The sequence below is a fragment of the Malaya genurostris genome, chromosome 1 (genome assembly GCF_030247185.1).
Source record: "Malaya genurostris strain Urasoe2022 chromosome 1, Malgen_1.1, whole genome shotgun sequence".
NCBI lineage: Eukaryota > Metazoa > Arthropoda > Insecta > Diptera > Culicidae > Malaya > Malaya genurostris.
In genome coordinates, this window is record NC_080570.1 from 141,942,245 (window position 1) to 141,956,690 (window position 14,446).

The 14,446-nt window shown below is 36.4% G+C and overlaps 1 protein-coding gene across 1 annotated transcript; it reads left to right on the forward strand.

The window, feature by feature from the left end:
• Positions 1 to 7,297: 7,297 nt before the first annotated feature.
• LOC131428324 (mitotic spindle assembly checkpoint protein MAD2A-like) lies at positions 7,298 to 7,978 on the forward strand. The gene is made up of 2 exons (XM_058592219.1): positions 7,298 to 7,364; positions 7,428 to 7,978. The coding sequence occupies exons 1-2, from the start codon at positions 7,298 to 7,300 to the stop codon at positions 7,976 to 7,978; spliced, it is 618 nt and encodes a 205-aa protein (XP_058448202.1).
• The last annotated feature ends 6,468 nt before the right edge of the window (positions 7,979 to 14,446 follow it).

A 14,446-nucleotide genomic window follows, 5' to 3' on the forward strand; every position in this document is an offset into this window, starting at 1 on the left:
CGTACAATTATGAGTGATTAATATATCGCATGACAGTCTACATACCATAGGTGCACAGTGAACTTCGCTGGAGCAACATAATCAGGCGAGAGAGACGTCGCTCCCGATTTTTTCTGCATGCACAATATATGATAAACATAAAAAAATGTGTTGTACACACTTAATCTCGTTCGGTAATTCTTGCCTCTTTTAACGAGTTTTGAACAGCCGAACTACCGAATATTTCCATTCTACTGATATATCAGCACAAATGAACATTTGTTGACAGCAGTACCTCAAGGTACCGCAGTGATAAAACGTGAATTTTACCGATAAAATCACCTACCGAGATTTGAACAGCTGAGGTTGGTAATCCAATTTAAGTGTGTGGAACTAATTTCTAACTAACTAACCTAAATTCTGAAACGGGAAATTGGAACTTAAAGCAAAGCCTTGGTATTACAGGGTCCGGCACTCGAAATGTAACCAACTTCAGACCGCTCGCGCAGCTGACGCACGGGCATCAGCTCTCTAGAAATTTGCTAAATGATAGTTCGGAGTTGTATTGTTTACAAGCGCAAGAAAGCATTTTGCCAAAAGTGAACGCGAAAAAAAAATCTTGACTTGAGAGAGCGAAGGAGTTGCTTCGTTTGGCCGAAAGCGGTCAATTTCCGAACATTGTATTTTCTGACGAGAACATTTTTCCAATTGAGCAATTCGTAAACTCTCAAAACGATAGGGTTTACTTGACCGACCGTTCATACGAGAATTTGAGTCATCGATTGGCCACCAGGAGGCAGCACCCGCAACAGATAATGGTTTGGGCCGAGGTAACCGCAGAAAGTATTCTGGAGGTTGCTTTGAAGCCGTGGGCAGACAAACATTTCGGTGGCAGAACATGGACGTTTCAGCAGAACTCGGCACCGTCTCACAAAGCTCGAGTGAACCAAGAATGGCTGAAAAACAACGTTCCGAACTTCATCACGTCCACACAATGGCTCTCGAATTCACCAGATGCGAGTCCAATGGATTATTCTCTTTGGGACATTTTGGAGAGCAAAGTCCGAACTAAAAGATACACCAGTCTCGAGGCGCTGAAAAAAGTTATTGTCCGCGAGTGGGCCAAAATACCTGCAAGTCACATTCCGCCAAACGAAGCAACTCCTTCGCTCTCTCAAGTCATCAAGTCAAGGCAAAAGGTGGTTCTATCGAGCAAAAGTGAATTGATTCTGAATTTTGTATTATTTTTACACATTTTGTACTTTGAATTAAGTAAAAGTAATTTTCCAAACTGAATTTATGGCCTTTTTAATTGGTTACACTTCGAGTGCCGGACCCTGTACATTCCTGTAGTGGAATTTGACCTTCTGTTTCAACAGACTTCGCAGCCGATTCAGAGTGTACAGAACCATTACATGGCTGGTGCATACGATTCTACTGACACTACGAATCTTTCCAGGTCGGGGCTAGAACAAACGACAACTGGTTTGTAAGACAATTGCCCTACGCATTGAACCGCCAACCCGGGATAGAATTTGGAACTGAGTTCAGTTTAATTCAGAATTATTATATTTATTCAAGTTCTTTTCAGCGCACTGAGGTCGCGGTTTTTTATGCAGATTTTTTTACACGGATTTCCGAGGTTATGCGGTTTTTTGCGTGGTTTCTCTACGCAGTACGTATCACTCGTGTAAAAAGAAATCTCAGTGTAATTATACAATTTGCCGAGGTGTTTACCGAGCACTCGGCTGTGCAAATCTCGACATTTTTTTTTTGTCGAGATCCAACAATAAAATTCAAGTGTACACGTACAGTTAGCTCGTACATCTCAACCAAGTCAGTCGATAAACCAAAACCGCCTACGTTCGGGACAGAAGAAACCAAGTACAGTATTGTGTAGTGTACAATAGAACGATCTCGAAATGAGTAAACCAAACGAACAAAAGCTACCGCCGCACAGTGGATCGAATCAATAAAAACGTGGACATAAATCAGTAGCTGCCAAACCGTTCTTTTAATGCATATAGATGCTTTGAAGAAATTATTTACAAATATATACCGCGTAATTTGATCCTATCATTAATTGTTCATGGCCTACTTTGACAAAAAATGTAACCATAACTTTTTTTTCTGAAGAGATAGAATTTTTTTTCTTCTACAAAGTTTAAGAACTATTAAAAATAATTTACTTTGTCAAATATACCAAAAGTCTAGGTCGCACCGTCTCGGATATACAAAGCGTTTTTATGGCAACCCCCTAAAATCAGTTTTTTATTCATAAATTGTTTCGAGTTATTTTGTTAAGCATACTTTGTTTGGAATAATTGTAGAATTTATAAAGTCGCATATTTTTGTTGAAGATAGTGCATAGGTTTGTTCCTTCCTGCAAAGTTATGCAACATTTTACCTTATATGCAACTTTATGCATCTGATTTTTACAAAATTTGTAGGAAAAGATGTGCCCAATATCATAAAAAAAATCTAAGTAGAACTCGGTGGAACTTTTTTTTTTAGGTCTTTTCAAAGTTAGTTTAAATTACTGAATTATGGCAACCCCCTTAAGACTAGTTTTCTAGTCATAACTTGTTTCGAGTTATTTTTTTATGCATACTTCGTTTGGAATAATTGTAGAAAATATAAAATTTCATAATTTTGTAGAAGCTAATGCATAAGTTTATTCTTTTCTGGAAAATTTATGCATAATTTTACCTTTTTTTACCTAGGAAACCTTGTGCCGAAGCGAAATATGCAACTTAATGCAGCAAACTTTTATAATATTTATAGGAGAACATGTACCTTATCCAATTTATTTTCCAATGAGAATATCTTGAGTACTCTTCGTGTGACTCATTTTCACTATGGCCATGCTGAAACATCTACAGCAACTAGCAGCAAAAAGAAGACGGAAATCGACAACAATACCATCGATGCGGCAATGGATGACGAGACGAACCACGAACATACTGCCCCTCAATCCTCGCAGGAGGAAAATGGAAGCTCTTCTCCCCCTAGAAAAAGGGTGACAACGAGATCCAATACAAAAAAAATTTTGTCTGAAAACTCAGCTAAATCGGCCACGTAAAGCTTGTACGCAAATAGGCCTGAATAAAATATGTTTTAAATAAAAAAAAATTGTGCACGTTCTCCAGTTTTGTCTGTGACATTACCCCCCCGCTTTGTTTCAAATTTAAATGACTTTTGTTTGGTCAGCCTTTCTCATATAGATGCCCGGTGCGCGTGCAAAATGTACACTCACTTTTCTCTGAGACGGCTGAACCGATTTTCACAAACTTAGACTCAAACGAAAGGTAATATTGTTCCATAGATTTTTTTCAAATTTGGTATAGATCTGTCCTCCGGTTCCACAATTATAAATTGAAAATGCACGAAAAATTGCTCAAAATATGTTGTGTCATTCGGGTTTAAAGAAGACAATCGCGTTTACATTCACGAATTTTATTGATTAAAAGAGCGTTATAAAAAACTATGCAACCGTACTTGTGAAACTTTTATTTTATACTACTAGAAAGTGTTGTTAGAAACCATGCGAAATTAAATGACTTCATAAAAAAGCATATACAAAAAAAAATATGCACTTACTTTAATTTTCCAAAAATAGTAAATCAGTAAACGCCCTTCATTCGTTTCTCTTTCTACCGAAGCTCAGTTTAACCATCGTCAATTTGTCTCTTGAAGTAACAAAATATCTCCTACAATTGAATGAGACAGTGGCCTTCAAGCAGAGATGCCAGATATTTTCTGAGAAAATCTGTATTACCCTGTATAAAAAATCTGTATTTATCTGTATTCACTAATGACATGAAATTTCTACAATGAAATGATGTTGAACGCTATCTCAACAGATTATGGTTACAGAATGAGAGTTTCAATGAGCATATATTTTTTATCTTTGTAGTTCACAAAAATTTGTAAAGACAAAATTTAATATGAATGGTTTTTCAACCACAATAAAAAATTCAATTTCATATACTTTTTTAGATTTAAAAGTTGACTTAATATGACAGTCAAGTCATACAACTATCAGACCGCAGACAGAATAAACGCAAGAAGCTGAACCGAGCTGGTGGATGACATCAGCAGACCAAAAGGGGAAAGCATACTTTTAGCAAGCCAAAGGGGCCCTATTAGAGTGCAATCGATAAATCTGCTCAGCTTTCTCTTAGACAAGGTCCTTTTAATTTACTGTAAGTGCATTACTCGCTTTGGTCAGTACCAAGTTTGGCTCTGCTTTCTCGTGCTCACTCTGTCTACGGCCTTAGCCTAACAATAAAGCTTCAAATTGTAATATGAATGTTTTTTTTCTGTGTTGATCATCAAATATCTGCACACAATTTTTTATTTTAATTTGGGATTTATCCGTTGATTAATAAACATTCATCGCGTCACTGCAATCAAATACTAAAAGATAGCTCAGATGAAAACAGTTTAATTTTTTTTACTTCTTGTGAAATCTCTATAAATTTGTATTAAATTTAGGAAATCTGTATAAAATCTGTATTCTGTATTAGATCTGTATGAGGATGTAAAAATCTGTATTATACAGATAAATCTGTCTAAATGGCATCTCTGCCTTCAAGTGAGGTTGGTTCAAGATAATGGATGATAGGTAAACCAGTAATGATAACTCAATTATCAATTATAAAATAAACCTCAATTAAGTGTTTCCTCTTTCAGCTTTCATTTTTATTATTTCGAAACACATCTCAATACATTTCAAACAGTCGAAACTATCGATTTTAACTTGGTGGACACTCAAATGAGAACCGCCGCCCTCAATTTATCATTATGGTCGGAGACAGTTTTGGTTATCGAGCATTCATTCGCACTTGCTCACTACCCACAGTGAATACAAGGAAGACAATGACCCAGGTAGACTACTTGGCACTACAAACTGAGCTAGCAAAACTTCAAGTGACTAGGTACGGTTATTCAATTGACGATGAACTCAGGGAGCTTAGGCAATAAAAGTTAAATTAATGTGAAGGGATATGCTGACAGTCAACGGTCACAAATTTAATTTTCATCTAATAATATTAGATTGGAATGAAGTTTTACCGCACTGCTTCCAGCTGCTCTTACAATTCTTCTAGTGAAGCATAGCCAGTTCGCTACATTCACACAACTAGTACGTACGATTATCGATATTCGAAAGTTTGAGATTACTCTGACATTACCCACCAGCCTTTTTTGCCGCTGGTCCTCAAGGTTGGTCCTGTACGAAAAAAGATAACAGGTACTATCAATCTCATGTTGGACTCCAGCCCCTTAGATCCTGAACTAAAAAAACAAAGGTCGAATATTTACAACTTATCTAAAATTTCTGACATTTAATTTTGAAAATGAATTTTGGAATTACATTCTGAAACTGAATTCAAGAATTAAATTCTTGTGCAGAACAAGTCAGTCCCGAAACTCAGGTTTGGAATGTCAATTCAACGACCTTAAATTTACAGAATATACTTGAAAATCAACAAAATGATAAAAAAATGCCATGCCTAAGTCTTCTGTTGCACTTATTTCTTCGAATGTAAACAAACAAAAAAACCAGGCACGGCTTCCGCTTCGTTACCTAATGAAAACAATTTACTAACAGGTAAATCTGTTCCGTAACCTTCTTCATCTGGTGTCAGTAACGCTAGTGTGACAGGTTGCCAACTACCAACTGCCGACCCTTCAACGCCATTCGCTTCTTTGAAACGAAGTTGATTTTGGCAAGATAACGGAAAATAAAATAATCTACGTACGAGATCAGCTTATTCAAATGATCATACGAATGAATTCGACTTCACAACTTTTCGAAGTATTCCAAGTTGGGTGGCAATTGCCAATTAATTTGCAAATAATATTATACTGAATTTAAACCAAATTATTTGAATATTTTAAATTGGGATGTTCAATCTTTAAAATCGAGTGAAGATGAATTTTATAATTCTCTCAAAGCTCACAAAACTCATATTGGTATTTTGCCGAAACATTTCTTAAACCAAATGTGAAATTATAAAAAACAACCCGCATTATGTGGTCTATCGATTTGACAGTTTTACTGGAATTGGTGGTGGAGTTACCATTTTTGTCCAATGGCCAATCGAACATCGAATTTTATCTTCTTTCAGTCCTGAAGTTATTGAAAGCTTGGGTATCGGAATGTAAACCATTCACGGAATTTATTTTTATCGCTGGAGCATATTTGCCATTCCAAATGCATCGGTGAACGATTAAATTTCTATAGAGGCGATTTGCAAAAACTCATCATCCAAATTTTTCGTAATAGGGAACTTAAATGCAAAGCTTGTCCAGCAGAATTGTAGGCAAAATAACCGTAATAGAAAAATACTTCATAATCAACTCTCTTCTGGAAAGAACTTTACAGTTCTTTATCCCATTAATCCAACTTGTCTCTCTTCCGTGAAAAATCACTCTACAATTGATCTGGTTCTAACGGATCAAAGTCACATTTGTAGTGAACTGATTACTCGTGCTGACTTTGACTCAGATCATCTCATCCTGTAACATTCAGACTTTCTAACGAGGCTAAAATTAATCCAACTAGTTCTATATTCAACTATCATAGAGCATCATTGGTTTGAATACAGATCTCCCATTGAAAATCACGTGGTTCAGGGGCGCAAGTTCCATGAAATATTGAGGGGGGGAGGCACAAAAAATTACAGATCATTGAACTTTGCAATATATATATAAAGCATTTTTATAGAGGAAACGGAGAGGTTGGAGCAAATAAAAAGCAACCAAGTAATAACCAATCTTCGAAAGTGGTAAAGTATAGCACATTTCACATTGTAGTAAATTAGTTTAAAAAAATTAGTAACTTAGTTAAGAAATGTGAAGGATTACGGAGACGAACTACGGGGATAACAGAAAAAAGTGTTTTATCATAAGACATTTCTAGCAAATTTTCTAATAATTATTCCAGTTGCCAAAACATTGGGGCAGCATGGCCCATCCAATAAATCTATGAAAACAGTCAAATCTCATGGCGGTTCGGGTCACTTTGGTCACATCTGATACCTACAGCTGCCAAGGTAACCAAAACGCCGTTCGGATTATCCTTGCCGCCAAGCTAATTTTGAAGAACCGTGGTTCGTTCACCGTTTGCTACGGACTGGTTCAAATGATCGGTTTCTGAGCTTCTGCTCATCACTTAATCAGTATTGTGCATCGAAAAGATCGTTGTATCATTTTCAAAAAAAAAATCGAACATCAGTATCAAATATGACTCATTTACTGTTCAATATTGTAGTTAAAACTTAAAACTTGACTGGTGTGCTTCTTGAACAGAATGGCCACTTCGACACAACACGGAATCACTCTCAAGGGTTCGACTGCCATCGTTAGAGAATACTTGCGTAAGGGAATTCCTTCGGCGCATTATAAGTCATTGATTCTCATCATATTTATTACTCTTGCAGATTATAGCATGAATTCGATCCTTTACCAGCGAAATGTCTACCCACCGGAAAAGTTTACAAGCAAGAAACAGTACGGTATACCAGTTCTAGTTTTGACGAATGAGGAAATCGTTTCTAAGCTGAAGGGGACTCTTGACAAATTGGAAAACTGTATCAATTGCAACAATGTTAGACAAATAATCCTGGCAATCACCAACAAGCAAACGACGGAAGTTCTCGAACGATGGGAATTTGATATACACAACGAATCACCCGCGAATAATGCGACAAAGATGGACCAAAGCAATCCCGTTTCAACCAAGGAACTGAAAAAGATTCAGGCCGAGATCAGAGCTGTCATGTTGCAAATAACGAGTAGCGTAAGCTTCCTTCCACTGCATGAATGTAGTTGTGCGTTTGAAATTCTGGTACACTTTCGTGGTGAAACACCACCGGGATGGTCACCAAGACCGAATTCCGAAATTCAAGACGCCCAAAACGTACAGCTGAAGTCATTCTCTACAGGTTTGCATAAGGTCGATACGACTATTCAATATAAGAATGTCGATTAGAGATCTTGGCATTACATTCCTTTCGTGGAATTTGACCATTCTGCTCCAACAGATTTCGCAGTCGATTCTTAGCGTACAGAATCATTGCTGGACAAATACCACGATCCTATTGACATTTATGACGTTTTCGCTTGATGCCAAACCTAACCCAGTTTCCACCCTAACTGCTGTCACACCGTTTGTTTGAAGCTAGTTTCGAACCTTGATTCAACGCTGTGGAACTGAAAATCGAGTCAGTTTCGAACCTGGTTTTTATATCAGGTTTGCTGAAACCCCCGTTGCTAAGGGCGAAATCAACACAGTTTCGGGAAAAGTGTTTGTTTGATGAAACTATCCTGGGTCAGTTTCAGTTTTCTCAAGCGAAAACGACATTAGTTTGTTTCAATTGACATTCCCTATTGAAATTACAAATGTTTTAGTTCTGCGAAATGATTTAGGATCAGTTTTTTTTAATTTTAACAATTAAAGAATTTTTATACAGATTTGAAATTTCAATTGAAACATAAATATGATATAGTATAATATAAGGAGTGTAAATGATGATGATCGCCAGCTTTCCGAATAATGCTTTAATATATGATACTAACAAATAAATAAAAAAAACCCTTCTTAATCCACCTAGTGGTGTGATAATGCCTTTCTCTTCTTTCGTAACAGTCTCATGAAAATATATTTCATACTTTTATTAAATAATTTCGGATACTCATTTTGACACCAATTGATTCAGTTTGATTCGAGTAGTTCACAAAAGCATGCTTCAGTGTTTATGTCACACAGTCAGCATCATTTTTCCAAACTAGTGCTTGACATTTGCGTTGCCTATTTGTATGAGAACAGTAATGCTAATCTAAAAACCCTTCTTAATCCACCTAGTGGTGTGATAATGCCTTTCTCTTCTTTCATAACAGTCTCATGAAAATATGTTTCATACTTTTATTAAATAAATTTGGATACTAATTTCCCAAGTAACAATTTATGTTATGCTAGCTTATTTATGACTAGTTTGCAACCAGAAATTTGAGTTATTGTTACTAAAATCTAACCACTTGCGTGACTCAAAAAGCGCAGTTTCTACTAGTTTCTATGTCTGGTAAAAAAAAGTTGTCGTTACGTTGTAATGCCATACTGAAATAACTTATTTTCCATAACTTGAAAATAACTTATTTACAAGGATACTAATTGAAACTTTGTTGCCATCGACATTATCAAAGTTATTGCTATATCAATTCACAGTAACGATTCACATATACGTTAACGTATTTATAATGGTTTCGCAATGGAAAATAAACCTTTTTTCAACTAGTAGCTAAAAGCATAGCTGTGATTAAAGACATGTTAGAATTAAGTAACGATAACTTACAAGTTCAATGTTTACGTTATAAAGAAACACTGCTGTCACCTTGTTTTAACCAGTATAACATAAAAAAACATGTTCGTGCTCTTGTTGCAACACAGTTGGGTTAAGTGGTATCAAAACTAGTTACGGGTTGCTACTATTGAAGTCAAATAAACTTATTTTCAACTAGTAACTAGAAGCATTGTTGTGATTAAAGGTATGTTTGGATTAAGTAACGATAGCTTATAAATTATATTTAATTCAATATGACACAAAGATGTTATGATTGGAAACCTAAATAATTATTTCGTAACTAGTTATGTTATGATGAAACATTGCTGTCACCATGTTTTAACCAGTATAACATAAAAAACATATTCGTGCTCTTGTTGCAACATAGTTTGGACTTTGTCGTATCAGAACTAGTTGCGGATTGTTACTTGGGTTTGACATCAATTGATTCGAGTAGTTCACAAAAGCATGCTTCAGTATTTATGTCACACAGTCAGCATCATTTTTTCAAACTAGTGCTTGACATTTGCGTTGCCTATTTGTAATCAGTGATGCTAATCTAAAAAAAAAGCCTTCGTAGTCCACTTAGTGGAATTTTCTTATATGTTGAAAAATCACCATAGGGGGGAGTACATGAAATTTTCGAAATCGAAAAATAATTTTTGATGCCAAAAGGCTTAGAATTGCATGAAACGTCGAGATTTAGTGTCATCTCGAAATTTAGTGTCATCTGTCCCAGAAAGTTGATTTTTTCAAAAAAATTTTTTTTTGAGATGACACTAAATTTCGATGTTTCATGCAGTTTTAAGAGTTTCGGCATCAAAAAATATTTTCGATTTTGGAAATTTCATGTACTCCCCTCTATGGTGCTTTTTCAAGATCGAAAATTGTCAAACCTTTACCACCGGCCAGCACCCCTTAAGCATGTCCGATTTAGGTCAAATTTTGCATGAAGGGTTTTTTCGAGGTGCTTAACCTTTTGAGCACTAGAACTTAACGAAAATAGAGGTGATCCCAAAATTTTAGCACCCTTATATATAAGAGCGGTAAAAATCAACGTGTTTTGTCGGTTACGTCACATATACCATCTGGAACCAAAAGTCACAACCATTTGATCTTCGAACTTGATCAACGGCCCGACAGTAGCTTTCAAACGAGCCCAAGTTTGTTAAAATCGGTTGAGCCAACTCTGAGAAAATTGAACGCATTCAAATACAACGCTTTTTGTCGGTTACGTCACTTATACAATCATATCTCCGGAACCAAAAGTCACAGTCATTTGATCTTCGAACTTGATCAATGGTACGACAGTAGCTTTCAAATGAGCCCAAGTTTGTTAAAATCGGTTCAGCCATCTCTGAGAAAATTGAGCACGTTCGAATAAAATGCTTTTTGTCGGTTACGTCACTTATTCAATCATATCTCCGGAACCAAAAGTCACAGCCATTTGATCTTCGAACTTGATCAATGGTACGACAGTAGCTTTCAAATGAGCCCAAGTTTGTTAAAATCGGTTCAGCCATCTCTGAGAAAATTGAGCACGTTCGAATAAAATGCTTTTTGTCGGTTACGTCACTTATTCAATCATATCTCCGGAACCAAAAGTCACAGCCATTTGATCTTCGAACTTGATCAATGGTACGACAGTAGCTTTCAAATGAGCCCAAGTTTGTTAAAATCGGTTCAGCCATCTCTGAGAAAATTGAGCACGTTCGAATAAAATGCTTTTTGTCGGTTACGTCACTTATTCAATCATATCTCCGGAACCAAAAGTCACAGCCATTTGATCTTCGAACTTGATCAATGGTACGACAGTAGCTTTCAAATGAGCCCAAGTTTGTTAAAATCGGTTCAGCCATCTCTTAGAAAATTGAGTGCGTTCAAATACAATGCTTTTTGTCGGTTACGTCACTTATACAATCATATCTTCGGAACCAAAAGTCACAGCCATTTGATCTTCGAACTTGATCAATGGTCCGATAGTAGCTTTCAAACGAGCCCAAGTTTGTTAAAATCGGTTCAGCCATCTCTGAGAAAATTGAGTGCGTTCAAATACAATGCTTTTTGTCGGTTACGTCACTTATACAATCATATCTTCGGAACCAAAAGTCACAGTCATTTGATCTTCGAACTTGATCAATGGTACGACAGTAGCTTTCAAATGAGCCCAAGTTTGTTAAAATCGGTTCAGCCATCTCTGAGAAAATTGAGTGCGTTCAAATACAATGCTTTTTGTCGGTTACGTCACTTATACAATCATATCTCCGGAACCAAAAGTCACAGTCATTTGATCTTCGAACTTGATCAATGGTACGACAGTAGCTTTCAAATGAGCCCAAGTTTGTTAAAATCGGTTCAGCCATCTCTGAGAAAATTGAGCACGTTCGAATAAAATGCTTTTTGTCGGTTACGTCACTTATTCAATCATATCTCCGGAACCAAAAGTCACAACCATTTGATCTTCGAACTTGATCAACGGCCCGACAGTAGCTTTCAAACGAGCCCAAGTTTGTTAAAATCGGTTGAGCCAACTCTGAGAAAATTGAACGCATTCAAATACAACGCTTTTTGTCGGTTACGTCACTTATACAATCATATCTCCGGAACCAAAAGTCACAGTCATTTGATCTTCGAACTTGATCAATGGTACGACAGTAGCTTTCAAATGAGCCCAAGTTTGTTAAAATCGGTTCAGCCATCTCTGAGAAAATTGAGCACGTTCGAATAAAATGCTTTTTGTCGGTTACGTCACTTATTCAATCATATCTTCGGAACCAAAAGTCACAGCCATTTGATCTTCGAACTTGATCAATGGTCCGATAGTAGCTTTCAAACGAGCCCAAGTTTGTTAAAATCGGTTCAGCCATCTCTGAGAAAATTGAGCACGTTCAAATAAAATGCTTTTTGTCGGTTACGTCACTTATTCAATCATATCTCCGGAACCAAAAGTTACAGTCATTTGATCTTCGAACTTGATCAATGGTCTGATAGTAGCTTTCAAACGAGCCCAAGTTTGTTAAAATCGGTTCAGCCATCTCTGAGAAAATTGAGCACGTTCAAATAAAATGCTTTTTGTCGGTTACGTCACTTATTCAATCATATCTCCGGAACCAAAAGTTACAGTCATTTGATCTTCGAACTTGATCAATGGTACGACAGTAGCTTTCAAATGAGCCCAAGTTTGTTAAAATCGGTTTAGCCATCTCTTAGAAAATTGAGTGCGTTCAAATACAATGCTTTTTGTCGGTTACGTCACTTATACAATCATATCTTCGGAACCAAAAGTCACAGCCATTTGATCTTCGAACTTGATCAATGGTCCAATAGTAGCTTTCAAACGAGCCCAAGTTTGTTAAAATCGGTTCAGCCATCTCTGAGAAAATTGAGCACGTTCGAATAAAATGCTTTTTGTCGGTTACGTCACTTATTCAATCATATCTCCGGAACCAAAAGTTACAGTCATTTGATCTTCGAACTTGATCAATGGTCCGATAGTAGCTTTCAAACGAGCCCAAGTTTGTTAAAATCGGTTCAGCCATCTCTGAGAAAATTGAGCACGTTCAAATAAAATGCTTTTTGTCGGTTACGTCACTTATTCAATCATATCTCCGGAACCAAAAGTTACAGTCATTTGATCTTCGAACTTGATCAATGGTACGACAGTAGCTTTCAAATGAGCCCAAGTTGGTTAAAATCGGTTCAGCCATCTATTAGAAAATTGAGTGCGTTCAAATACAATGCTTTTTGTCGGTTACGTCACTTATACAATCATATCTCCGGAACCAAAAGTCACAGCCATTTGATCTTCGAACTTGATCAATGGTACGACAGTAGCTTTCAAATGAGCCCAAGTTGGTTAAAATCGGTTCAGCCATCTATTAGAAAATTGAGTGCGTTCAAATACAATGCTTTTTGTCGGTTACGTCACTTATACAATCATATCTCCGGAACCAAAAGTCACAGCCATTTGATCTTCGAACTTGATCAATGGTTCGACAGTAGCTTTCAAACGAGCCCAAGTTTGTTAAAATCGGTTCAGCCATCTCTGAGAAAATTGAGCGCGTTCTAATATCTTCGAAAAGTGCACACACACACATTTTCCTATCTCGTCGAACTGAGTCGAATGGTATATAACACTATGGGTCTCCGAGGCTCCGTTTTAAAGTCGGTTCTTTCAGCAATTCTAATATCTTTCTATAGAGATAGGCAAAACCAATTACGGCTCGGCAAAGCAAAATTTCAAAATTTTAAGAATACTTAGTTATGATAAATTTTATTTCGAAAACTTAAGTGTTTTTGGTTTTTCGAAAATCAGTCTAGTTTTTGAATATGTGATCAAAAACGCGATTTTTGCATTCCGATACATTTCATTTTAACAGATTGAATAAGTCATAGTCAATAAGAAATCTCACCTCTCACTCAGTAGGCTAAGGTGCATTCAGGGATGCCACTTTTGCAGATATTCTACAAATGTGGCATAATAATGATTCGCAGACAAGTTAGTTCGCAAGGCGTTGTTCTTTATACATCAATGATTTCGATCATACATATGAAAGAAAAACGGCGCTCAAAACTAACCTTCAGTTCAATCTAAATGAGCTGATACATTGAATCGGTTCATTTTAGTGAGCTGATCGGTTCGGAGCTACTCACCGGTATGACCAGGGTTGCCACATATACAGATTAATCTGCATTTTACAGATTTTTCAGATAAATTTGTGACCAAGATTATGTATATGCAGATTAAAGATTTTTGGCAAAAGTACAGATTTGTACAGATTTTTGATAGCGTGGATTAAAAATTGCTTATGCTTTCAAAAATTGCTTCTGATAAGATGAAAAGATGGCCATAACGTAAGGTAGTAAAGAAAAAAGATTACCAATTGATCAATCAGATTAAGTTTCACTTTCAGATTGTATTTTGAAAGTTTTTCGTCAAATCATTATTTCGAAAGGCTCCAAAGCAAAAACAACTTCCAGCGTTTTTTCAACTACAAAATCATAAAATTCAGACTAAGAAAAGTTTTGGTTTCTTTAAATTTGGGTTCTAAAAACTTTTTCATTCAGTTGTGCTTCGATTTCTTATCACTTCTGTATACAGATTTTCAATACAGGTTTTT

Excerpts from the sequence above, each read along its gene's own strand:
- LOC131428324 (XM_058592219.1), top strand. The coding sequence starts at position 7,298 with ATGGCCACTTCGACACAACACGGAATCACTCTCAAGGGTTCGACTGCC. Across the intron at positions 7,365-7,427 it reads CATCGTTAGAGAATACTTGC|ATTATAGCATGAATTCGATC; the intron begins GTAAGGGAATTC and ends TTACTCTTGCAG.